This window comes from Cannabis sativa, chromosome 4 (genome assembly GCF_029168945.1).
Source record: "Cannabis sativa cultivar Pink pepper isolate KNU-18-1 chromosome 4, ASM2916894v1, whole genome shotgun sequence".
NCBI lineage: Eukaryota > Viridiplantae > Streptophyta > Magnoliopsida > Rosales > Cannabaceae > Cannabis > Cannabis sativa.
In genome coordinates, this window is record NC_083604.1 from 74,166,721 (window position 1) to 74,192,898 (window position 26,178).

General features: G+C 29.8%; 5 protein-coding genes across 5 annotated transcripts; 1 reads left to right on the plus strand and 4 right to left on the minus strand.

Moving 5' to 3' along the window:
* Window positions 1-1,983: 1,983 nt before the first annotated feature.
* LOC133037143 (uncharacterized) lies at window positions 1,984-2,715 on the minus strand. Its single transcript, XM_061113980.1, has one exon. The coding sequence runs from the start codon at window positions 2,713-2,715 to the stop codon at window positions 1,984-1,986; it is 732 nt and encodes a 243-aa protein (XP_060969963.1).
* A 69-nt stretch (window positions 2,716-2,784) lies between these two features.
* LOC115713751 (uncharacterized) lies at window positions 2,785-3,453 on the minus strand. The gene has a single exon (XM_061113982.1). It carries the CDS (start codon window positions 3,451-3,453, stop codon window positions 2,785-2,787), a length of 669 nt encoding a protein of 222 aa, XP_060969965.1.
* Window positions 3,454-4,162: 709 nt separating this feature from the next.
* On the minus strand, window positions 4,163-5,032 carry LOC115713752 (uncharacterized). The gene is made up of 2 exons (XM_061113983.1): window positions 4,750-5,032; window positions 4,163-4,674 (listed from the first exon to the last, which is right to left on the minus strand). The coding sequence occupies exons 1-2, from the start codon at window positions 5,030-5,032 to the stop codon at window positions 4,163-4,165; spliced, it is 795 nt and encodes a 264-aa protein (XP_060969966.1).
* Window positions 5,033-7,626: 2,594 nt separating this feature from the next.
* LOC115715334 (uncharacterized) lies at window positions 7,627-8,679 on the minus strand. Its single transcript, XM_061113081.1, has 3 exons — window positions 8,476-8,679; window positions 8,273-8,374; window positions 7,627-8,193 (listed from the first exon to the last, which is right to left on the minus strand). Exons 1-3 carry the CDS (start codon window positions 8,517-8,519, stop codon window positions 8,001-8,003), a joined length of 339 nt encoding a protein of 112 aa, XP_060969064.1. The 5' UTR covers window positions 8,520-8,679; the 3' UTR covers window positions 7,627-8,000.
* A 7,982-nt stretch (window positions 8,680-16,661) lies between these two features.
* On the plus strand, window positions 16,662-16,964 carry LOC115713753 (precursor of CEP8-like). Its single transcript, XM_061113984.1, has one exon. It carries the CDS (start codon window positions 16,662-16,664, stop codon window positions 16,962-16,964), a length of 303 nt encoding a protein of 100 aa, XP_060969967.1.
* Window positions 16,965-26,178: the final 9,214 nt, after the last annotated feature.

Here is a 26,178-nt window from a genome sequence, read left to right on the forward strand (position 1 = left end):
GGAACTTCATTAAAAATTCTTATAAAGTCAGTGCCCACAAAATCATTATAAAAATTATTCAAATCATACAATTCCATCAAAAACTAATCGATTAATATGTTTGACATAAACTACAAAAAAAAAAATAAATAAACTTTCAGTCATAACAAAATAATTTATGAATAATGTTGTTTTGGTTAATTAAAACTTAATTATGAAAAATAAAATTTGGTCACAATAAATTATTTGTAACAATTAATATAGTGAACCTTATTTAATCACAACCATTACTTAATTAGAAAACAATCGGCGTGCGATTAATATTTTATTTAATGATATATATTAAATTTTAAATTTTGATATTTCTTTTAATAATATGAGTAACTGTTTTACTAATTCTTTTATTCAAAAATGTAAAAATAAAATAAAAATCATCATCATACAATTTCTTATTTAATAAATAAAAAAAATAAAAATATATCTGAAAAAGAAAATTTGAAAAATCCTTACACAAAATTGAGGCCTAAAAAATAATCAATAAATCTATAAAAAAAAAAATGATCATATATATGATCCCAAAATTATTGTATCAATATTGTCTTGTAGTCGAGATTATGTTAATTCAAAATCGTTGTCATCACCGTATCTTACTTATATATTCAAAGTCATTGTTGTCATCATCGTATCTCACTTTACTATTTATAAACAGGTTACATAAATCGTATTTGGATTTTATTTTTTGACACAATATTAAACGAGTTGTGTTCAGCATATACTTGTAATATATGTGTTGACACGAACATGGCCCATGAACACAAACTGCCACTCTTTTTAATGAGACCGAATTATCTTCCAACTATTTGTATCATTATTTTAGTCGGTAAAAAAAGAATACTTTATGACAAAAAAAGAGAAATATTTTTTTTTTGAAAAGTACTTGAGTTTAGGAGAATTAAAAAAATTACAAAATAAATATGAAATAGTATGAAATTATGAGGGGTAGACTTTTTTTTTATTTATTTTTATCTTAATTTTAGGGATAGACTTAATTAGATAGATTTTTAAAAATTAAATTATAATATATTATTTATTACTTAATTAGTTAGATGTATTTTTCTAATACTTCTAAATAAATTTTTTTTACTATACATATATATAAATATATATTATTTTTAATAATAATAATAATAATAATAAAAATATTTTTTCATTCCTACCTATCCTTTTTTTTTAAGAGAAATGGTAACTTTATTTAAGATAAACTTTCACCCATTACAATAGAAAGAAGATCAGCGAGAATAGTACTCTCGCTGAATATACGTTCTGTATACAAACAAGAGCTACGAGCAAGACAATGTGCAGCTTTGTTTACAGAACGTTTAACAAAATTAATCATGACTAAAGGTAAAGAGGCCAATAAGGAAAGACAAGCAGCCACATGTTGACCAAAAGGAGAAGGAATGGTAATCGAGCCTTGGATTGCCTGAACAACAACCAAAGAATCAATCTCAACTTCAACCGAACCCCATTATTTACGCTTTATCCAGCTCAAAGCCTCCTTAACCCCCACTATTTCAGCCATAGCCGTGTCCACACGCCCCTCTAATAGAACCGTGAAGCCTTCAACAAACTGACCGTGATGGTCCCGAGCCACACCAGCCGCTTCATATTTTCTGTCATTTGCAAAGATTGCGACATCAACATTTACCTTAATCTTTCCTATAACCGGTTTCACCCAATGCTCCAAATCCATACTCGAACCCGAAGGAACAAATAAATACCCCATTCTCCTTTGTTGAGCATTTCTCCATTGATTAAGGACTACTCTTGCTAATAGAATAACCTCCGCTGCTAACAATGATTTTTTCCTCCAAACCAGCTCATTACGGGCATGCCAAATCGCCCAAATAACCATTAACAATTCCTCCTGGGCCATGGTTGAGTGCTGAAGTAGCATCTGGCTAAACCAATCCGAAAACGTTACCAAAGACACAGTACCCATATTTAATATCGACCTCTGCCAGCTTGAACTTGCAAAGGGGCATTGCACCAATAAATGGATGATGGTCTCTGCATTTGGTTACACATAGGACACATTTGGTCAAGAGGGATATGCTTGGTAGTAACTTGAATTTTTGTGGCCAAACAACCAGTCAGAGCAAGCCACATAAGTTGGTGTACTTTTGGAGGGACATGTAGCTTCCAAGCAATTTTCCAAATCTTCATCTCAAAGTCACTAGTATTAGTAACATCAGCAAGGTGCATCAAATGATACGCCTCCTTCATAGTGTAAGCACCATGAAGATCCAAATGCCAATACCAAGTATCAATACTAGCCTCCTGATCAATAGTGGTCTTTAAAATTAGCTCCTTATCTCTTTCATTGAAAATATCAGAAACTACTTTCAAATCCCATGTTCTTTCGCCCGGCACCATGAGATTGTTAGCCTTCCAATGCTCCATTCCATTAGCAGTAGTGGTAACCCACGGATGAGAGACATTTTTGAGCCAAGGGTCAAACTGAACACTTATAATATTCGTACCTGGACCAACAACCTGACGAGCACCTTGCTTGATCAAAGCTTGTGTTTCGAAGATGCTTTTCCAAATAAATCTAGGATTCGGAACAAGAGAAGCAATCAAAAACGAACCATGTGAGTAATATCGGGCTTTGTAAACCCGACTAACAAGAGAGTGCTCATTCGTGACTAACCTCCAGGCTTGTTTTCCTAGCATGGCTAAGTTGAAATCCCTCAGGTGACGAAAACCAAGCCCACCATGATGTTTATGACGACACAACTTCTTCTAACTAGACCAACTTACCCCACGTTTTTTATTGGAACCCGAACTCCACCAATATTTGCTCATCATTCCTTCCAACTTATTACAGGTTTCCACAGGCAACAAGAAGACGGACATAGCATAAGTGGGGAGAGCTTGGGCGACAGTTTTGATCAACACCTCCTTGCCCGTTTTTGAAAGCAAGCGACCTTCCCAGCTCAGAATTCTTTTATGCATTTTATCTTTCAAAATACCAAGGATGGCATTCTTGTTCCGACCCATAATACAAGGGAGGCCGAGATACATACTATTGTCAGGAGCTTCGATCATGCGTAATAAATTGCACATTTCTTGTCTAGTAGCTGAGGTGGTGGTTAAGCTAAAAAGGATAGTAGACTTAGAATAATTAATACACTGACCAGAGGCTTGTTCGAAAAGCTGTAGTAAGAGGAGGACACTACGAGCCTCCCTATCAATAGCTTTGCAATAAATGTAGCAATCATCCGCAAACAACATGTGAGAAATGATTGGGGCACCATTACAAACACGACACCCATGAAGAACACCCCTAGCTTCAAATCTCCTTATAAGAGAAGAAAATCCTTCAACACACAGAAGAAACATAAGGGGAGAGAGGATCACCTTGTCGAATACCTCTTCCCGGAATAATCGGCCCCATCTCTCTACCCCCATGAATAATTGTGTATGTAACCGTTGAAACACAATGCCGAATAAGATCCACCACACGGTCATTAAAGCCCATTTTAAGCATCATATTTCGAAGCAAAAGCCATTACACCCGATCGTAAGCTTTGCTCATATCAAGCTTAAGAGCCATATAACCTTCCTTACCGACCCGCTTTCACTTAAGATAATGCATTACCTCAAATGAAATCATAATGTTATCAGTTATAAGACGACCCGAGATAAAGGCACTTTGATTTTCAGAGATCACAAAAGGAAGAACAAGCTTCAAACGATTATCTAGCACTTTAGAGCACACCTTATAAAGAACATTGCAGAGAGCAATAGGACGCAGATCTCCCACAGTGGTGGCATTTTTCTTCTTAGGGATCAACACCAAATTAGTATGATTAAGACCGGTTGGCAACTGACCAAATAAGAAAAAAGAGCGAACCTATTTTATAACGTCAGCGCCCACAATTGCCCAAAACTTCTGGTAGAAACCCGGAGTCATACCATCAGGTTTCGGGAATTTATCTGGGTGCATCTGAAAAAGAGTCGCTTTCACTTCTTCATCAGTCAGTGGTTGCAAAAGAGAGTTATTCTGACCCGATGAAACTGAAGTTGAAATGCCATCAAGAACATCATCCATAGTACAATCAGAACTAGTAAACAGGTCTTGAAAATAAGAACACATAACCTCAGACAAACGCGAATCTCAGTCAACCCATCTTCCGTCTTCACATTGAAGCTTATCAATAGCATTCATTCGACGCCGAGAGGACGGCGTAGCATGAAAGAATTTGCTATTTTTATCTCCCTTTTGCAGCCACAACTGTTTCGAGCGTTGACGCCAAAAAACCTCCTTCTGAGTAAGAACTTCAAAAAGTTTTTCCTCGGCCTCTTTGTATTTAGCAATAACATCAAGATCACGACCATTCTTCCACCGTTTCACCTCATTTTTCCAATGTTTAATACGAGAAGCAAAATTTTTGGAGTAATCTTTGCCCCGATCCGAGAGGATCTCCTCACACCGTTGGATTTTCTCTTGGATGCCCGCCAACTGAGACTCGTCCCAACACTCCTTAACCACTTGAAAACAAAGTGGTTCACGAAGCCAACAATTTTCAAAATGAAACTTGCATTTAACAGAGACAATATTTTTAACAGCCACATCAAGTAAAATAGGACAGTGATTAGAAGAAGAAACCTCAAGATTAATAAGCTTAGCTGAAGAGAAGCGTTGAAGCCAACTTTAAGTCACCAAAGCACGATCTAAACAAACCTCGATCCAGTTATCCATACCATGACTTTTCTCCCAGGTAAACTGATGCCCAACAATGTTTAAATCGGTCAAGCCACATGCCTGGATAGTGTCACGAAAGCCATCAAGCAACCAGTTGGGATAGGGGTGTCCCCTTCGTTTATCTTCCTGAGAGAGAACATTGTTCATATCACCAATCACACACCAAGGGAGAGTATTATCATTAGCTAAAGTCCGGAGTTGTTCCCAAGATGACCAACGAAGACTTCTTTTTGACTCCCCATAAAACCGAGTAAGGCGCCACGCCCCAACATCACTAGACATGATCTCCACATAAACAAAATTTGTAGCAAAATTCAGCACCTTGACATCCTCCTTATTCCTCCATAATAAAGCAACCCCCCACTTCTACCACAAGCATCTACCGCAAACACCCCACCAAACTTCAATTTTATACGAACCCGCTCCAACACATCTTTACGACACAAAGTTTCACATAAAAAGATAAAATCAGGTTTCAATTCATTAGTTTGAATATATTAGATATTCATTTGTAGTGAAGTAGGTTCTGAGATATACTATACTGTAGTGAACGAAGAATTAATATATACATGCTATATATTATGATTATTATATCTTGTTTCCCAATTTGTTGTATGTTAGGTACTTATGAAATTAGGAAATGTCATAAAAAGAAGGAAAACTCTGCCCAATTTTTTTTAGGATTTGATAAATGAACATATTTTTTTATTATTTAATTAAAAGCATGCTTAGGAATGTATTTGAAACTTTTAAGTTTCTTACAACTTGTTTATTAGGAAATTATTTTTTAATTTTTAGAATAGATAAATCATGGATGAATGATAGAAAAGAAACACCACGATTTTAAGAAGAATACAACAATCTTTTAGAGTTTTGTCTAAAGAAAGCCACCTCCATTTATCAATATTGGAAGGGTAAGTTTAGAGTTTTAGATTACTATGTACTAACTTACATTCGTCTTGTTAAATGCTATTATGATTATTTTGTCTTGTTTCCCAATTCGTTGTGTTATTTTTGTTGTATTGTTAAGTACTTATGAAATTGGGAAATGTCATAGAAAGAGGGAAAACTCTACCCAGTTTTTTTTAGGATTTGATAAATGAACATATTTTTTATTATTTAATTAATAAGCATGCCTAGGAATGTATTTGAAACTTTTAAGTTTCTTGCAACTTATTTATTAGGAAATTATTTTTTAATTTTTAGAATAGATAAATCGTGGATGAATGATAGAAGAGAAACACCACGATTTCAAGAAGAATACAAAAATCTTTTAGAGTTTTGCCTAAGAAGCCACCCCCATTTATCAATATTGGAACGATAAGTTTAGAGCTTATTAGATTACTATGTACTAACTTACATTCCTCTTGTTAAATGCTATTATGATTATTTTATCTTGTTTTTCAATTCGTTGTGTTGTTTTTGTTGTATTGTTAACTTATGAAATTGGGAAATGTCATAGAAAGAGAAAAAAAATTTGCCCAATTTTTTTAGAATTTTTTAAATGTTTCAACATTTAAATCCTATTGAAGTCATAAAAAAAAATAAATATATACTCATCTTTTTTATAAATACAAACATATAAAAATACTTTCCTTTTAATTAGTTTAAAATTTTTAATTTGACAGCTTGGCGACCTATCCCAATGTTGTGAGAAGAATCTCTCGTAGCGCTTCGACAACAGTGGTTAAATCAATTACTTCCTTATTTATAAATATTGATCAGTAGTATTTTATTGTATTTTTTTTTTATACACTAGCTAGCAATTTATTATGTGTAGTATTTTAGAGAGATTTGTATACAATGTAAAATATTATTTATTAATTCAAGTTACTAATTATCATTGTTGTTTTTAAAAATTATTTTAATCATTTAATTTTTAGTTAAATTTTTTACACATATTCAATATAATTATAAATATAAAAATTAAATTTAATAATTATTGCAAAAATACAAATGCAATAAATTTAAAAGAAAAAAAAATGTGAAATACCTACATTGGATAAAAGGTCACCTTTTAAGACCTTTTATCCGGTTTTTTTTTTTTTTAAAAAAAGTGGGATAAAAAGGGACCTTTTATCCCGGTTTTAAAATAAAATCTGGGATAAAAGATACCCTTTTATCCCGGTTCTTATGAGAAAACTGGGATAAAAGGGTACTTTTTATCTCGCTTTTCTCATAAGAACGGGGATAAAAAGATATCTTTTATCCCAGTTTTTATAAAAAACCGAGATAAAAGGTCCATTTTTATCCCAGTTTTTTCAAGGACTTTTTATCCCACTAGTATATATCCCAGTTTTCATTTTAGCAAAAACCGAGATAAAAGGCCTTAAAAACTGGGATTAAAGGCCTTTGTTTGTAGTAGTGAGATGAGAAGAGGATGTTGTTGAGTGAACTGAGAAGAAGAAGAAGAAATGAAGAAAATGAGTAGTTAAAAGAAGTAACAACGGACACAACTATCACATCAATATTTAAAAATCATTTTTTTTTGGAAAAATGAGCCCCGAACATTTTTTAAGCAAATACCCCTACTGCTTACACTACTACAAAAACCTCATTTAGAATCGGTTTTTAAGTCCTTTCAGCGTCGGTTTTGGCGAAATTCGCTACCGACTCTGATCAGGGCGACGCTAAAGGGTTTTAAAAAACTGACGCCATATATACCCCTATGGCGCCGGTTATTATCTAGGAACCGACGCCATAGGGGTATATATGGCGTCGATTCCTAGCAAATAAGCGACGCCATAGGTGGCGTAGGAACCGACGCCAAAAACAAGCGTTTTTCAATTTTTTTTAATTTTATATAATTTATTTTAATTATATATTTATTAATTTATATATATGATTTTATTTAATTTAAATTACATGTTTATTTTTTAAAATGTAAATTAAATATTATTTAAATTAATATTAAAATTTGCTAAAATACATAATTTCATTTCATAAAAGTAATTAAATATTACACAAACATTAATGTAAAATTAGTCCAAAATATTAATAAGTTAATAAATCTAACTACAAGTTAATCTAAAAAAATTACATACTGAAGAAAAATTGTTGGGCCTTTCAACCTCAATCGTCATCGTGAATCAGCGCCATCAATCGTTCTATCCACTTTCGCTGTAATGGTAACAATTCAGTTTTTGGATCGTACTGCCCCTTACCCCCAAACTGTTAAAAAAATTAAAAATTTATATTAGTTGATACATATGTATATTATATATTTTTTTTATTATAATAAATACTATAATCAATAATTAAAACTTACAGCTTTTTGATCTTGTATGTAACGGTTGGGGTTTGCACGTGCTACGATGTCAGTCATGTATTTCAAAACATAAAAACCACATTCTTGGTTTTTAGGTTGTCTTGGACAATTTGCTAGTGAAATTCCTTGCCATTGGCCAAGATACTCATGTGCGTCCCCTATATATCTGAATGCACTGTTTTGAAAAATTATATTAGCATTTCAATTCATTAGTTAATTTAAATTTGTTACATAAGAAGTCATTAAATTATTACCTTCCGATCATTTGAGTAATTTCTTCGGGAATTGGGCGGCCACGTATAGGGTCTAAATGGATAATTTTCTTTGGCGTAACGACCTCTAGCGTCCAATGCGCACTACAAAATTATATTGGAATATAAGTAAGATAGTATAAAAATAATTTGAAGTCATAATATAGAAATGAACAATTAGCACTAAAGAATTAAATAGAGTTTACCCGATATTCCAAGGAATAAAGAACATTTGGTGGTTGTTATTCATCAATGATAACCAATCAGCCAATCATCTTGCCGCATCATCAAAAGACTGACTCTTCTCTTCATCGGTTTTCCCATGCACTACGAGAAGCTTTGGGTCGTAAAACTTGAAATTTTTTCTCATACCGTTGATGCTCTCCAAGATGTGCCTGCCAAAAAAATTGTTAAGTATTAGTGTGTTATAATAATTTGACTAGAATTTGATATATAAGGTTAATTAGATTAAAGAAGAGTATACATCATTCTAAACAGCATTCCCTGGTTGCCGATGAAGTCACACGTAGCAACCTGCTGCAAATCCTCTCCAAATAATGTGATCTGGGTACGCAGTGCTATGAATCCTCGGGGTACAGGAATTGTGATTATATCACATTTATCTTTGAGGTTCAAGAATTCAACAACCATCTATTTTAGCAATTTAGGGATCAAGTTCATCTTCTTTTCCGAGAACAATTCATCTTCCCGTGCACCACCGCCTTGTGGAGAAAGCATCGGAGCTTTCCCCTTCGACGCATCACGTCTTGAAGGCGGTTGAGCGAGTGGACCCTAAACAAAACAGAACATAATATATCAAATTTTATCCAAATTCTACCGAAATTTTGGCAGTATAACGGTTGTAATTGAATGCCCCAAAAAAATCTAAACATGCATGTATAACGACAAATAACACATATATAACAGTAGTTTGTTCATCCATCCCACAACAGCACATATATTCGCAGAACCTACTTCACTATGGTTGAATATTGAAGGAATCCGGCACAATGAACCCCGTCTAGTTTGAAGGAAAACAAACACGGTTAGAGTGAACATTTGAGTTAATAAAAAAACAAATCAAAATTCTAACAAATAACTGCTTACTTGGATATCTGTCCAAACTTTATTTTTCAGAGTAGGGTTGACTTCTTTCCAATTTTTATACGACAACCCTATCATCTGACGGCATCTGACTCCTAAAGTTGATACGAGCTTGCCATAGCTTTTGCCGCAGTATTGTCCTTTGTCATTAACCTCGAGGGCCACTCTTTTGCCTCGATCCATTAGCTTGGATATTTCATTCATTTGAGTAGGCCATCTTGTAAGTATTATTGTTGGACACTCTGCCTCTAGGTCACCATTAACAAACAAAATTTGAGAACCTTTCAAATATGAACTTTGACATTGATAATCATGCTACTAACACGAACATGTTTTGAGTCAAATATAAAGACCTACTAAGTATAATAAATGCATGGACACATCAATTAGATTATACAAGACAAGTTTATATGAATGTGTTATGTTACCTAATTTCTTACAACTAGCGAGTAACAACCTAGTTATTTATGTTATGTACTTTTCCTTTAACATTTATGTTTTTATAATAAAATTTGATCCAAATTCTACCGAAATTTCGGCAGCATAACGGCTGTAATTGGACGTTCTCAAAAATTTTAAAAGTGCCTAAAGTAACAAACAAAACAAATATAACAATACAGAACAAAGAAACCAACATAAACAATACAAAATTTATCCATCCATCCGACCGCAGTACATGTATTCGCAAAACCTACTTCCCTACGGATGAATATTTAAAATATTCAAACTCAACTAAGCATGCATTGATAATTAATTATAATAACAAAATATTAGCGCATGGATATACCTATTACAAATCCGATCGATCAACACCAAAATATGTCGACCCTCAAATATTAGCATACAACCTATAACATAATGCAATATACAACCAAATTAAAATTTTAATTATTAAATTACTTACTAGTTATTAAACAAAGTAGCAAGTTACTAGTTACTAATTTCCATAGTTAATTTTTTTGAAAATAACATATACATATATAGTCAATTATATATCAGACTACCATTATTTTAAAAACTTTAACTCTAAACTAATTAAATTCCTACTACCTCTCATTCTCATTCACAACAAATATATATACAATACAAATACACAAATAGTATATACACACAACATATATATAAACACATATTCAATAATGAAACACAGAATATATACATATATATTATATATCAAGTTAATAAATATTTACCTTATATACACAATCCGGCGATAAATTGCTACAAAAATCCGACCACCTATAAAACACACACAATATAATATTAATAAAAAAAAAATCCTAAAAAAATTTACAAAAACGAAATAATACCAATGTACATAAGTAAAATGAATAGAAAGCATATTTATACCTTAATGGACGTTGAGACTCAACGTTTTCTCCCCTAAAATCGGTGGCCGGAGTTATACCACCACCTTTTTTATAATAGGTTCGGTTTGGTATATAGAGGGGAAAAAAACTAAATTTTTTTACAGTATAGGTTTAGGTATAGAAAATAGAAGATTTTAAGACAAAAATAGGGTAAAATAGTTAAGAAATGAGGGAGAATGAGGTTGTTTTAGTGGTGGTTGGCGAGGGTTTTTTCGTGGGTTTGGGGCTGCTGTGGGTGTGTCTGTTCTTCGTGTTCAGCAAGGTGTGAAATGAGGAAGACGATGCCCAAGGGTCTGATATATAACCTTATGGCGTCGGTTATTTTGTCTTAACCAACGCCATAGGTGTCACGTGTCGAATAAAGGCAGCACCTACGGTGTCGGTTAATACACAATAACTGACGCCATAGGGTTATTAAAAAAACCCTGATTTTTCCCAACCCCCAACCGACGGCATAGATATATATATATTCTATATCTACGGTTTTTATCAAAAAACCGCCTCTAAATGTCAATGCAGATATTTTTACACCCTTTAACTTCCCTTTTTATAAAATGGGTTGAAAAAAAGAAAGCTAAAAGCCTACATTGTAGTAGTGTTACGTGTACAATCTATTTAATCTCAACCCTTAAATTAATCACATACAAGATCCAACAGTCCACATTAATTATATATATATTATATAGTATACTTCTCTCTTTTAACTCTTGCAGTAAGTATTCGAATATCTTTCCGAATCTTCCGTAAACTTTGGACTTGATTCATGTCTCTCAACTTTTCATTTTCTTTTTCATATATTTTTTGAGTTTTTTATTATTAATATTTCTCAAAAGCAAAGGGCATCACATGCATGTGACTGTGTGCTTATTTTCAAAGTCTATAAATAGCGTTTGGAGCAACACATTCCAAGTATACCTGCTATATATCTTTATAATCTTACCTATATATATACATATATATATAGCTTCTGATCTATCTTCGATATTAAGAAGCTAGGCAAAAATAAAATCAGTTGCACTAGCCATATATATATTTATATAAGAGTTCAAAGTACGTACGTATACATAGGCAGGAAAATGGTGAAATCATCATCAAGTAAAATGTGCATATTATTGTGTTTATTTGTAATGATGATTTTGTGTGATGAGTTAGTAGTGAATGTTGAAGCAAGAAAACATAGAATTAGGGTGGATCATCAGTTGAAGCAACATACCATGATGATCAGCCATCCAGCTCGCAAGGGAAAATCCAAGCCACCGCCGCTGCTGGTGGTTGGTACCAAGAATGAAATCGATGCTTTTCGACCAACCACTCCTGGACATAGTCCCGGCGTTGGTCATTAATAATTAATTCTACTCAAAATTACATATATTATATTACTATTATTACCTATAATATTAGTGTCTCTTCTCCTCTCTCAGCTGGGCATGGCTTTTTTTTTGTTATTTACATGTGTGACATTGTGTTTTTATTATTATCAGATCTAGCTCACGTTATCTTTTTATGCAATGTCGCCTACATATTTTTATTATTTCATGAACTGTGTTATTATAAATTGTATTTACATCATTTATCTTTTGAGACGTAATTATTAAATTATTGAAAACGTGCTTGTTTTGTCTGGTATAGTTTTATTAGTTTTCCAATGTTATTTTTCGGGGTACAGAAGCGGTTGATTTAATTAATTTAAATGACGGTAAAAAATAGATAATTAAATTAACTTGTTTATGATTGAATGGTTGTGAGGCGGTAAATAAACGTGATGGTCAATTTCATTAATAAATTAAGAGCATTGTTATTGGGTACTAGTGGGCCTAGCACCTTCTTGACATGTTGCATTTCGATTGGCTAGCGATACTTACTTCCTAAAAGCTATTATATTAAATTATATGGGACCCGATACTTAGTTAGATCAATAGCAATATTAACACATAGGAGGGTGCTAGGCACCACTAATGCTCTTTAGCATTTCTCATAAATTAATTAATATCAATCACTCTAGCATAAATGACCAAGATATATATGTTGACAAATTAACTCTACCATAATCCCAAGTATTTGAATAAACAAAATTCCATGCAAATTAATATACATTAATGCAGGGCAGTACGATTGACGCAAGTGTTTCTTAATAAGAGAGAGCAGAAGCTAGTACAATCAGGAAATTGTTAGAATATAATGAAAATTTCTCTATATTGATGTATATCATCGTGTATATGAGTATAATTACGTACTTTCTAACAACATAATAATGGTAAATATGGTATATATATATATAATGCGATATATGCCATTCATATAAGATATTTATATATAATAATTAATTATACACATTGACAAATTAATGTTGATAAACTTCAAATATTGGAGAGAAGAGTACGGTAAATATATGTATAGTACGTATTATAAAACACTCATAATAATCTACATTTATAATTGGTTATATGTATAACAAAATTAATGGAGATGAAGCTCTTGGATTAATTAACGTTGCTAAATAATAATACTAAGGAAAAGTAAATAAAAATGAGGAGGACTGACGTTTTAAAAAATAATTAAAAAAAACAGCTCACAACAGCTGTCACTGCTAGCTAATTAATTAATTGATCTACCTAGCTATATGTACATGAAAATAAAATTAGTGTGCGCATATGTAAACCAATTGGCATGTTAAAAATCCAATTTATCTCTAATTTTTATTATTATTGAATAGTAAAATGTATAAGATTTTATCTTAAAATTAATTGAAAAAAAAAATAAAAAAATTACACATCTTATATATTGTATTAAGTGTCTATACATTATTAATGTAAGACTGTTTAACATCTTCTTAAGATGGTATTTATTTTTTTTCTCACCAATTAATCTTAGACCTATCTATGAATCACAATAACTCTTTTGACTTTACACCATGTCCAGAGTGTTGAAGTATGGTGGAGACTGGAGAGAGTAGAATATTATGAGATATACATATATATGATTTCATCTCTAAACTCCTAAATAATTAAATGAATAATCCATACATCTTATATATTATATTAAATGTCCACACATCCTTCATATGAAATAATTCACACAAAGTTTTACCACTACCACTTTTTTTTTTTTTTTATGGCGAAAGCTGTTCGAAACATATGATACCTCGTACTTTAGTATACAAGTCTTTAACTATAAACTGATTCTTATCTTATTTCTTTCTTGATACATGGTGATATACTTAAATTTCCTTGCATATAGCTATATATATACTAATGTATATAACAAATTCACTATTTATAATTTACACGTATATATATAGGAATAAATTAAGCAAAATAATGAGAACAAACTAATAATCTTATATATAAATTATATTATGTGTTCAAATTATAGCTAGTGGTTAAAAATTTGAGATTTGAAATTTCAATTGTTAACATATATCATGTATCTCATGGTAATTTTCAGTTGTTAACATATATCTCATGTATAAATTTTATCCCAATTATGATCATGAGAATGATCGAGCAAGATCCTTTATTAAATAATTATTTCTATTTCATTGTGTTGATCCATGCCTATATTGTTGTAAGAAACCTCTCAAATAATATACCCTAGTAATTAAAATTGTAGCGATAGAGTGGCCGCCATTTTATAAATATATATTATCTTTAACAATTATTTATATATATAACTGATAATATTACTGAAAAGTAGTGCCATGAAAGCACTTCAACTACCACGAATAGAGAATCTTATAAGATTACTATTAGGTCATAATATCAGCCTCAAAAACACGATTAAAGATATATTAATTAATTAAACTGGCATTGGGGTCCAATTGTAGCTGTCCCTATACATAGCCTACTATACTCATAAGCCCTAGCTATGCATTTATATATATATATTTATAGGACTGAGCCCTCCAAGCTGAGAGGAATAGTTTTAAATATATCACGAGGGAGAGCCAGTAAGTACGTACTTACTAAAATCTTTGTCCTTCATATAAATATATTTATGGTTTTGGTGGCTAATGATATTGTCTACACATATAATATTCTTACAACATATTAATAAACAATATATCCAGCTAATTAATTTAACAAAGCACCATATAATTATAATTATAACATAGTTATAAGTGCATGCCGGTGAAGTAGTACATGAATAAATATAGTATTAAAGAGAGAGAGAGAGTACAGCATGAAACTGTCCAAAATAAGAACACGGTTAGGTCTAGTGGAATGAAATAAATTAGTTGATACTAGTTGCATATAGAATAATAACAATTAATATTGAACTCAAATGCACCCTTTGGGTTTGTTTAAAGGCCGATTTATACAAACTTAAAGAGAAAAGAAAGTACAATCGATCATAGAAATTAGAAACTAAGCCCATGCATGTTATAAATAATGATCATGGTATATATAAATGTATAAATATATATGTACTGTATCCGTGCACTTAATTAAAGATATCTGACATGAGACATGAGTTAAATAAAGAACAGTTTTATATATTGAAAACAAAAGGAAAGTCCAAATTATATGATGGGCCTTTGGGCATGTGGGTATGGCCCTAAATAATAAGCAACTCTTGAGATGTTTGAAGAGAAAAAGAGAGTGTATGGTACCAGGAATCTGTCTCCATGACTATTACATTCATTCAATGGCCTTCAAATGATGTATATATGTCTATACTTAAAATTAGGACATGTACCCGATCGACTTATATTTATATAACTTGGTAAACTCCACCCCTTATAATATCAATAGAGAACCCATAATTAAAGTGCACAAGTCTCTTTAATTTCTTTAAAAAAAAAAAAACAAGAAAAGAAGAGTGCACCAGTCTCTAACACTATTTGGATTGCTAGTGTAATTTTAAAATTGGGTTTCAAATAATTTAATTTCACAATTTTATAAGAAAAAGACCACTAAGTTCTATTTATATAATTAAGACGCTATCTCAAAATTATTATATTAGACATTATTATTAGGTTGGAAGGAAAAAATCATAAAAATATATAGGAATGTAATAAAATAAAGAATAAAAAATTATTAATTTTTTTTATGAAATAGTTTTTCTTCTATTTTAAATAGAATATAATCATTCTACCAAAATAGTAAAAAATAAATTTATCTATTAGAATGACAATATTTTAATATTAAAATGTAACGAAATAAATAAATAAAATAAAAAATTATTTATTTATATTTTATTCTATTACATTACTTCCACCCAAAAACACATAAGACATTAGTATCTGATAACCATATGTACGATATATATGATAAAACATTGATAACAAACAAAAGTAGAAAGGTAGGAGTAGTGTTGGTATATATATATATATATATATATATATATAAATATATATATTTATATATAGTTGGCTGAGTCTCCATGCATATGGGCCAAAAGTACATGGGGGGCAAAGAGAATATAAACAGAGGCATGGTACTAAACTAGTGCAAAGCTATCTTTTGAAAGAGAGGTTAGGCTTAAACAGTTGATACAAACCGTTCACTTTGATCATCTTTACAACTTTCTTTTTCTGATATTTTTAATAATAATGTAATGATCAACCGGTCACACCCATCTGGGGAATCTTCTCATATCACTAACTTGAGGAGTGAGGACCCTCAATTGCATGTGGCGTAAGAGTGTAGAGTAGTAGCCTAATATTAATTATTAATTATTAGATACCATATATAATAATACTAGGATTTCACATATATATATTGTTTTATATTGTACTACATATATTCTCTCGCAAGTAGCAATATTATACATATAAATATTAAATCTATCGTCCATATAAATAGATACCTTGTATATATATAATTAATACAATACTTATGTTTCAGCATCACACTTCAAAACTACTCAAGCCCTTTCTCTCTCTTTTTCTTCCACTCTATTTATATATATATCTAACTATGAAGGTGGCAATTTTCTTGATCATCTTCTTGGTGTTATGTAATGAATTGATCGTGAATATTGAGGCAAGGAATATGAGGCCTAATAAGAAGCACAAGAAAGGGTCAAACTCAAAGCATGGTCTTCATCAGAAAAGTAGTAATACTTTGAGTAATGCATCAAAGGGTGATTATTATTCTAATGATCATCACCACAAACAAGTAAAAGATCAACAAACTAGTAAAGCTGAACATGTTATCGATGATTTCAGGCCAACTTCACCAGGTCACAGTCCGGGTGTTGGTCACTCCATTCACAACTAATTATAATTATTCTCATTTTTCATCTACTTCTCTAATCTCAAATTAGTTTTAACATTTTATCTCTATATTACAAAATCTCAAAGTAGTGTACTATTTATTATTTTCTAGTAAAGTGTACAGAATTTATGAGAAAAAAAAAATTATTTCATTAATTCATCATATCATTCGAGTTCTCTCTTTCATTAATTATTTTCGTATAATTATATATAATTAAAGTCGTAATTGCTAGCTAGATTTCCCCCATCATGACTAATATTTACCCAAACACAGATTCACATTTAATAACTACCTATATATAATATTATATATAGTAAAACAATTGATTATTCTCAACTTAAAATCCTGGATCTACGGCTACACTGCATAAAATTCATAAAGATTATAATTGTGACTAATGGATGATTCTTATATAATTATTATTTTTCTCAAAAATAATATTCAAGATATGATAGGAAAAAAAACATAATTAATTTTAATAATGAATAAACGATATAATAATAATAATAAATAATAAAATCATCTGTATACATCAAACATTACATGCCCACTCAATGTGGCAGAATTGATTGTAGAAACATGGAAAGAAATTGTTATCGTAAACAAACAAAAAATATTTTTTTTGGTCGAAAATTAATAATAAAGAATTTAAGCAACAATATAGTTTCGGACTCTAATAACAATATATAATAATGAGAGTACTAGGTTTAATATACAAAAAACAGAATCAATATTAAATATTTGAGGGGAAAAGAAAAAGAATTACTAGCTTTGTTTTATTTGTCTCTCTCATAGTACTAAATTTTAAAATTTCCACATCTTAGGTAGCTTGTAGAAAAATTTATACTCTATAATAAACAGTACTCTGGATTAATTGTCTCTTTTAAACAAAGGTTGTGACCAATGATGTCGGTCCATAAACCCAATGCTAAATCCATCGACGCAAATCACAATAACATTACTATCATTGGGTTTTTTACAGCACATATATATATATTAAAATTTTATTTTTTTTATTTTTGTTTACTTTGGGGCGGAGTTTTTTTCAAAATTACTGTGTAAGTTTTATACTATATATTGTATTAAGTTTTCACGGTTGTTCCATGGTTGTTTTATAGTTGTTCCACTGTTGTTTTGATTGTTTTGTTTTGTTGTTTTACGGTTGTTTTATAAAAAAACAGTATTTTTGTAAAAAATTCTATGTCACAGTAAAATTGTAAACTTTTATCTAATATTCAGTATTTTTATAAAAATCTCTTATCATTCGCTTCCAAGTGACCCAATTTAAGAGACTAAAGATTTTTAGTAACTTTTTACTAAGGGTTACTGGTATGAGTGACTGGAAAGATAATATTTAGTTACTCTTAGTCACTAAAACCTTTTATCCCCTCATCGCACATTGTGATGTGTCAGCCAAGATGGCACGATACAAGTTAGGTGGAGGTCCTTAAAGTGGTCAACTGGCGCCGCATGTTGGTATATATGCTGGTGACATGTTGATGCCTAGTTTGCACTGTAATAGTATTTCTTAAATATCTTCAATATTATTCGAATTGGGATGAGACATAGTATTTGCTATTTATTTGGGTCTAAGGATACAATGGCACAATCGAATTTGAAAAACTCTGAAAATTGGTATATGGTGATGACCATATGCCTACAGAGCAAAAATCATATATGTCCTTAGTAGAAGGTTATAAGCTTAAAATGCTCCTTAATATTTTTTTATATTAAGTTTTTTTAAAAAAAAAAAAAAATTATTAAGTCTATAGTGGCGCGCATTGCACAACTCTAAAGATATTTCAAGTTGCGCAATATGGGACAATATATGTATCTATATTTTTTAAATAATTAATTAAGTCTTTAGTAACCCTTCATATGTTTAGCATCTTGTATCATGGGAGATTAATGTTTAATTTTTATTGTCCACCAATGAGGGTCACTAACACTATGTTTGGTAGGAGGGGGAGATGGGTGGATGGAGAGGGGTGGAGGGAGAGTGATGGAAGGAGAGACTAAATCACTTGTTTGGCAAGAGGGAGAGAAGGAGGGAGAGGAGAGATGGAGGGAGACATTCTCCCTCCAAACTTTGAAAATTTAATCCCTCCATATTTGGAAGGATTGTCGAAAAAGACAAAACACATTTTGCAAAATACAATAACTACCCTTAAAAAAATAAAATTTTATTTTTAAAAGGATAATTTTGTAATTTTACTAATTAAATTTTTCTCTATCCTTCCCGCCTCACCTCTAATACCAAACAATACAAAGGAGGTGAACAATCATCTCTATCCCTTTTACTCCTCATCCTCTCTAACATCTCCATCCATCCTACTATCCCTTCCTCCTGCCAAACATAGCCTAAAAGTTAACTAAAACATTTAGTCATGACCCGCACACTTTGTGTAGGTCACTAAAGAGTGTTACTAAAAATACAAATTATAGCAGTGATCGATTACAGACAATAAGGCTATGTTTGGTAGGAATGAGGGAGAATGGAGAGTTTAGAATGTTAGACATTTATATGTATAATATAAAATATATGTATGTGTATATAACATGCGGAATAAATAAACATATACACTATATGAATAAGGATCGAAATACCTCCAACCATTGATTCTTTGAGCATTAATCCCACATAAGCTTGATCTGCAAAAGAAACCGATTGATGTGGGTAATCGGGCTTCCTCGCTCTCTCAACTCTCTTTAGATGGATTTTGCTGTTATGAACAGAATGAGTAAGGAGCTCGGGGACCGAGACCCTATATTTATAGGTGAGATACTCCATCAGTATCTGTGCCACATTAATTGTCAGAATATTTTGACAATTAATTCAGGAAATCAAATCAGGTAATGAATATAGAAATCTGATCATATATAGAATATTACGTAATTGATTCTGTCCAGATTCAATGAATATAAAATATTCATTTATCAGAATCAATAATATTATTTTATTTCCTTAATTAGAAATATTCTAATATTCTCCCACTTGGTCAGCATTTAAACTAAAATATTCAAACCCAAACGTTCCTCATTACATAATAAACATACGAATCATAGCGACATGTCCTCATTATAAGTCGAGTATTATCTTCCATGTATTACGATATATTTATTATATAACAATGTACTTAATGTGGCAATGTACTTAAGTGAATAAACCCTAACCCTTATGTTTATTCAGGTCCTCTTACGATAATTTTCTCAGATGAAATTAAGGTGCACATAAATATGAGAAAATATTGAAATTAGAGTTTCATTAAATAATTTTTGGTTGTACAAATAAAAAAACTGCATATGGGTTAACTGAATCCCATATTTACTTTATGATCCTTGAATTTGTGTTGCGGCATGCCTTTAGTCAAGGATGTGCGATCACCCAATTCAGTTTGCGTGATTAATGACCACTTATCACGCCTTTTTATGGCTAAATACTTAATGTCGATATGCTAGCTTCGACCAGTACTCTTAGAGTTATTAGCCATAAATATTGTAGCTGAATTTATCGCAAAATTTTCTTAATGGCCTAATGAAACTGTAATTCTGAACTCTAGGCCTACTATGAAACTCTATAATACATCATACGAGATGAATCCTCAAAACAATAAATGAATCTGACTTCTATAGTGGAAATAACAATCAAGATTCTCTACAATATAACTTACTGGTAATCTTAAGGACGTAATAAAATATTGATTTACGTGAATAAATACAACCAGTGAAGTATGTTAGAATCTAATTGGTTAACTATATTTCCAGATGGTCAATTCATCTTAAAATATGTATGAATATAATTTTTAGTATCTTAAAGATACCTCATCACTTTGTATAAAAAATAAAGTGGTCTTAACTTTAGTTATTCTGATACTACTTAACGATCCTGAAACAAATGTAATGCAAAGTCTTATTCAGACTCTTAGGCATACATTAGGCTTCTAAAATAGAAGCAAATGAATGTTGTTAATTTATTCTCACTCCAGATCATTTTTCAGATGCTGGTTCGAGTTGAATTTATCACACTTAAAGATAAAAGTTATATCTGATGAATAATACATAATTTTATTTAATCAGAGATGATGTGGCTACTCTCTAATTAATTAAAATTATATATATTATTTATATTCCTTATCTCAAAATAATAATTTAAGATATGAATGATTTCAACTTATATAGAAAACTTTTATCATCATTTGCAAGTAACATATTGTCGACGTATAAAACAAATATTACTCCCACTAACTTTCTGGTATATAATTATTTCCATAAATCTCTTTTCAAACCTAAAGGAAAAGATGATATAATACCAATTTGTGAGATGTTTGTTTTAATCTATAGGTAGACACTTTAAGCTTGCATATGTTCACCACTATTAGAGGAAAATCTTTATGGCAGTCTATATACCTTCTCCTCTAGTTCACTATTTGGAATTGATTAATGAATTAAAACAAGCAACAAATGCCAAGGTCTATAATAGAATCTTTTATAAAAACAAGTGAGAATGTAAATCTCCTTTGTTATTGATTCTTATTTCAAAATGAACTTCTTAGCAATGAATATTCTTTTATATCTTTATGGATCTCAATGTTGCCTAATGAATATTATTGGTGAAAAAACCTATGCTTAATTAATGTTCTCCACCCCATTAGGCAACTTTACTAAAGATAAACTTTATTGCTATTTAAGATATTCATTTCTTCATTCATGGCATATTGTACTACAACTTCAATTCTTTATCATTCTATAATTTAATTTGTGTCTCAAATTAATATTGTAGTTGAACTCTTATTGTACAAAATGTGATCACTAGAATACATTGATCTTACTGTTCTAATAAGTCATCTTAAGGATGGACCAACAAACTCTTAAAAGAGCAAATGGTTCAATAGCATGTTATTTTAGAAATTGTAAGCAATTACTAAATAACATAACTTATTAGAATTTTACCAACGACTTGTATATTATTAATGATTAGTTATGAATTCTCAATAACCAGTAATCTTAAGGGTTGTTGTGAATCATAATTAATCTAACACTTGAGGTGGAAGTTTGAGAAAATATGAATGATCTTTCTCGGAAACTAGGTTCCTAGATTGATCACTCCCACTGATCAAGTCAATTCTTAATTCCACAATTCTAGTGTTGTGAGATGGATAATAAAATATGTAACCCTTAAACCTTATAGCTTTTCAAATGAAATATGCTCATTTATGGTTTAGGGCCCAGATCTTAATATGCAGAATGCACCATTTCTCTACTTAAGATTTAAATGTCTTTGAAACATATAAATCTATACTTTTGTAGAAAATAATTTATGTGAGTAATCGTTAAAAATGAGATGCAAAATTTGAGTCCATGTCTTCAAAATTAATTGACTTGTATGATTTCTAATATGATAGAATTCTAGTATGCACCGATTTTGACTTGTTGGAATACATATTCTTAATGAAATTCACACAAGTTCTAAATAAAGTTAGTAAAATGAAGTGTAATGAAGATCCCCACCATTTACTAATATTTATTCTATTTATGGAGATATGTTCTATAATTTTTGGTGCTATAATGTAGAAGAATTCTTATTAATAACACATTTCTTATTGTCAGATTGAATTTGCATATCTTTATGAGTGACATCATTTTGTAGTAAAGACCTCTAAATGTGTCTAAATCAAGTTTTAATAGAATCTTGGAACATAAAGGTCTTTGCCAATTTTAAAACAAAGTCACTACTATATTGCTTGTTCCTTAAACTTCTAAATGTGAGAACTTATCTTGTCTGTGGATAAGATTTGCTCACGATTCATCGACTTTCTTAGGTTTATTTGTAAACCTTGCAAGAAATTATGAATGTGGAATAACAATCTAAAATAATCCACTATGTGTTAATAATCACATTAACTATATTAGAATGAATTCATACACAATAAATTAAAATTTATTGGTGATAATAAAGTGATTTATTTTTCTTAATTATACTAAAAAACTGTATATTCTAAATGAAGTTATCAGAATAAATTTTGAAAATTTCTACTGGTATGGAAGAAATTCATGAATAGTGATGTAATAAAAATTACATATAGTTTTGAGGTTTAAATAAATCATATTTTTACCAATGAATAAACATGCTTAAATATGAAATCTTATTAAACAAAAATTGCCTGTGGGCTAAATTTTTAATTTAATAAGATTAGATTTAGATGTAGATTATGATAGATTTACACAATTTATGAAAAAACTTAAAGTTTAATATTTCTATCTCAATGAAAAGTATGAAACACTTAATTATTTATAAATGTTTCAAAATTTTATACTTTTTGATAAAATTATTAAATTAAATCTACATAATTCCTTGTGGGATAAATTAAGAGAATTTAATTTAACATATTAATTATGTAAAAATAATAAAATCCCTGTAGGGTAAGATTATTATGTTCACATAATTCATGTCCATTATGTGATCTTAATCCACTTAATATATATAATTTTATATAATTAAGGATGCTGTGGCTACTCCCTAATTATTTAAAATTATGTGGTTCACTAGACACCAAAGTATAAACTGAAGATTAAAATTTTACTAAATCTAAAATTGCCTGTGGGCTAAATTTTAAATTTAATAAAATTAATTAGATGAACCTTATGATAGATTTAATTAAACAATTAGTTTAGGAAAATGAAGGATTATTATCTATCTTTAATTAAATTTGTGATAACACTATTAAATTAAATCCCCATAACTCCCTGTGGGGTAAATTAAGAGAATTTAATTTAACATATTATCCTAATTAATTATACAAATATAATAAAATCCCTGTGGGGTAAAATTATTATACCTATATAATTAATTACAAGTTATGTCCATTAAGGTGAATTTTAATTAATATATAATTTTATACAAATAAGGATGTTGTGGCTACTCCCTAATTATATCAAATTATATTTTCACTTTGACATTAGGTATTAGGCTCTACCTAAAAGTAATTTCGTTATTAACATAATAAACAATCACTGAGATTAGTGCTCCTAGTGTGGTCGTCCGAAGATCATTAAAAACCGTTCTAGATATGAGCATTTGTCCCAAGTTCATGTTTTCTTATGTCAAACCATAAAATTACTTACATTTTATTCATATTTTATTCATTTTAGGAAGTTTTATGAATATTTTATGAATAATTTTATGAATTTTTATGAAACTTAATGTGCTATAATAAAATATTCAACCTATCTTAATGTTTGAATATTTCTAAATATATCTAGCACTATAAAAGGAATTTATGTATAGCATTTAAATCATACAAATCAAAATTAATTGTATTAAAAATAAGTTTGCCAAATAAATACAAATTAATTGTATGATAATAAATTAAATGCTTAATTCCATAATATATAATTAATTATGCATTTATGACCATATAATATCTTAAATATTTGCACTAATAATTAATTTGTATAAATAAGGTAAATATACAAATTAGTACAATTAATTATATGAAATGAATTAAATGCAAAATTAAAGAATGTACTTAATGGCAGGTTATCAATTAATTCAATCAGTAAATTACTTAATTGGTAAACAAATATAATAATTGCGCACTTAATTGTAGAATAATTAAATATTCACATTCTTAAAATATCACAATTATTATAATTACATGTAAAAATAAAGCATGTAATTAATTTACCAAGTTAAAAACTTTCCATAATAATTTATTACTAAATAACATATAATATATGAAGATATATGTTAAATAAGAATGGAAAGTTTAAAACAAACGTAATTTAATTGAATAAATCAACAAAAATAAGGAAATAAAATAAAATTCCAAAAAATAAATCAAAATAATAAAATTTTGGAATTTTCTTAAATTTTTCTTAATTTTCCTTCTTTTTTTTTTTTGAAAAAACTGCCCTGAAAAACGACACCGACGACCAAAATTCATAAAATCAATTCCAAAATGATCTAAATGAAAAAATTAAGCCATTCATATAGATTTCATGCATCGAAAACACGCAAAACAAAGACTTTAAAATCACCAAAAATTTCGGGTCCGATTTTTTTTTTTTTTTTGGAGATTTCTTTGTTTTTTAAAATGAGTTTTCATGCTTTAGAACAATCTATATTAATATATGAATGTATTGATTCAGAATGTATAATGTATATATAAACATATATATATATATACAGAAAATAAAATATGTACCGTATGTATATATATAATCATGAAATGTATATATGTATATATTTATATATAGCATTTAGGTATATAAAAATATGATATAATGAATATATGAACATATATATATACAATATATATACCTAATGAAATGAAGAAAATATCTATATATATGTATAAACTGTATATGAATATATATATAAACTGAATGTATATAGGTATATACGTATGAAAATGTATATATATAATATGAATATATATATAATATGAATGTATATACGAACCCGAAAACGAATATATAATATATATATATGAACACCGTATATACGTATATATATATGTATATATATTAAACTCAAACTAAATCAAGGCAGAGATATATAATTTGCTCTGATACCAACTGTTAGACATTTATATGTATAATATAAAATATATGTATGTGTATATAACATGCGGAATAAATAAACATATACACTATATGAATAAGGATCGAAATACCTCCAGCCATTGATTCTTTGAGCATTGATCCCACATAAGCTTAATCTGCAAAAGAAACCGATTGATGTGGGTAATCGGGCTTCCTCGCTCTCTCAACTCTCTTTAGATGGATTTTGCTGTTATGAACAGAATGAGTAAGGAGCTCGGGGACCGAGACCCTATATTTATAGGTGAGATACTCCATCAGTATCTATGCCACATTAATTGTCAGAATATTTTGACAATTAATTCAGGAAATCAAATCAGGTAATGAATATAGAAATCTGACCATATATAGAATATTACGTAATTGATTCTGTCCAGATTCAATGAATATAAAATATTCATTTATCAGAATCAGTAATATTATTTTATTTCCTTAATTAGAAATAGTCTAATATAGAAAAGATGGGGGTAGAAAGGATGGAGAGGATAGTTGGTTCTCTATTGTGTTGTTTGATATATGAGTAAGTTAGAAAGATGGAGAGTAAAGTAACTTTTAAAATTATTATTTTATAATATTTAATAAAATTATAATGTTTAAGGGTAAAAAAAGACAATTC

Coding starts and splice junctions, on each gene's coding strand:
- LOC115713751 (XM_061113982.1), bottom strand. CDS start 3,453: ATGGGGGTAGAGAGATGGGGCCGATTATTCCGGGAAGAGGTATTCGAC.
- LOC115713752 (XM_061113983.1), bottom strand. CDS start 5,032: ATGTCTAGTGATGTTGGGGCGTGGCGCCTTACTCGGTTTTATGGGGAG. Junction 4,675..4,749: donor TACCTGGGAGAAAAGTCATG/GTATGGATAACT, acceptor GCTTCTCTTCAG/CTAAGCTTATTAATCTTGAG.
- LOC115713753 (XM_061113984.1), top strand. CDS start 16,662: ATGAAGGTGGCAATTTTCTTGATCATCTTCTTGGTGTTATGTAATGAA.
- LOC115715334 (XM_061113081.1), bottom strand. CDS start 8,519: ATGAATAACAACCACCAAATGTTCTTTATTCCTTGGAATATCGG. Junction 8,375..8,475: donor TTTATTCCTTGGAATATCGG/GTAAACTCTATT, acceptor ATAATTTTGTAG/TGCGCATTGGACGCTAGAGG. Junction 8,194..8,272: donor ATTACTCAAATGATCGGAAG/GTAATAATTTAA, acceptor TTTTCAAAACAG/TGCATTCAGATATATAGGGG.
- LOC133037143 (XM_061113980.1), bottom strand. CDS start 2,715: ATGCTAGGAAAACAAGCCTGGAGGTTAGTCACGAATGAGCACTCTCTT.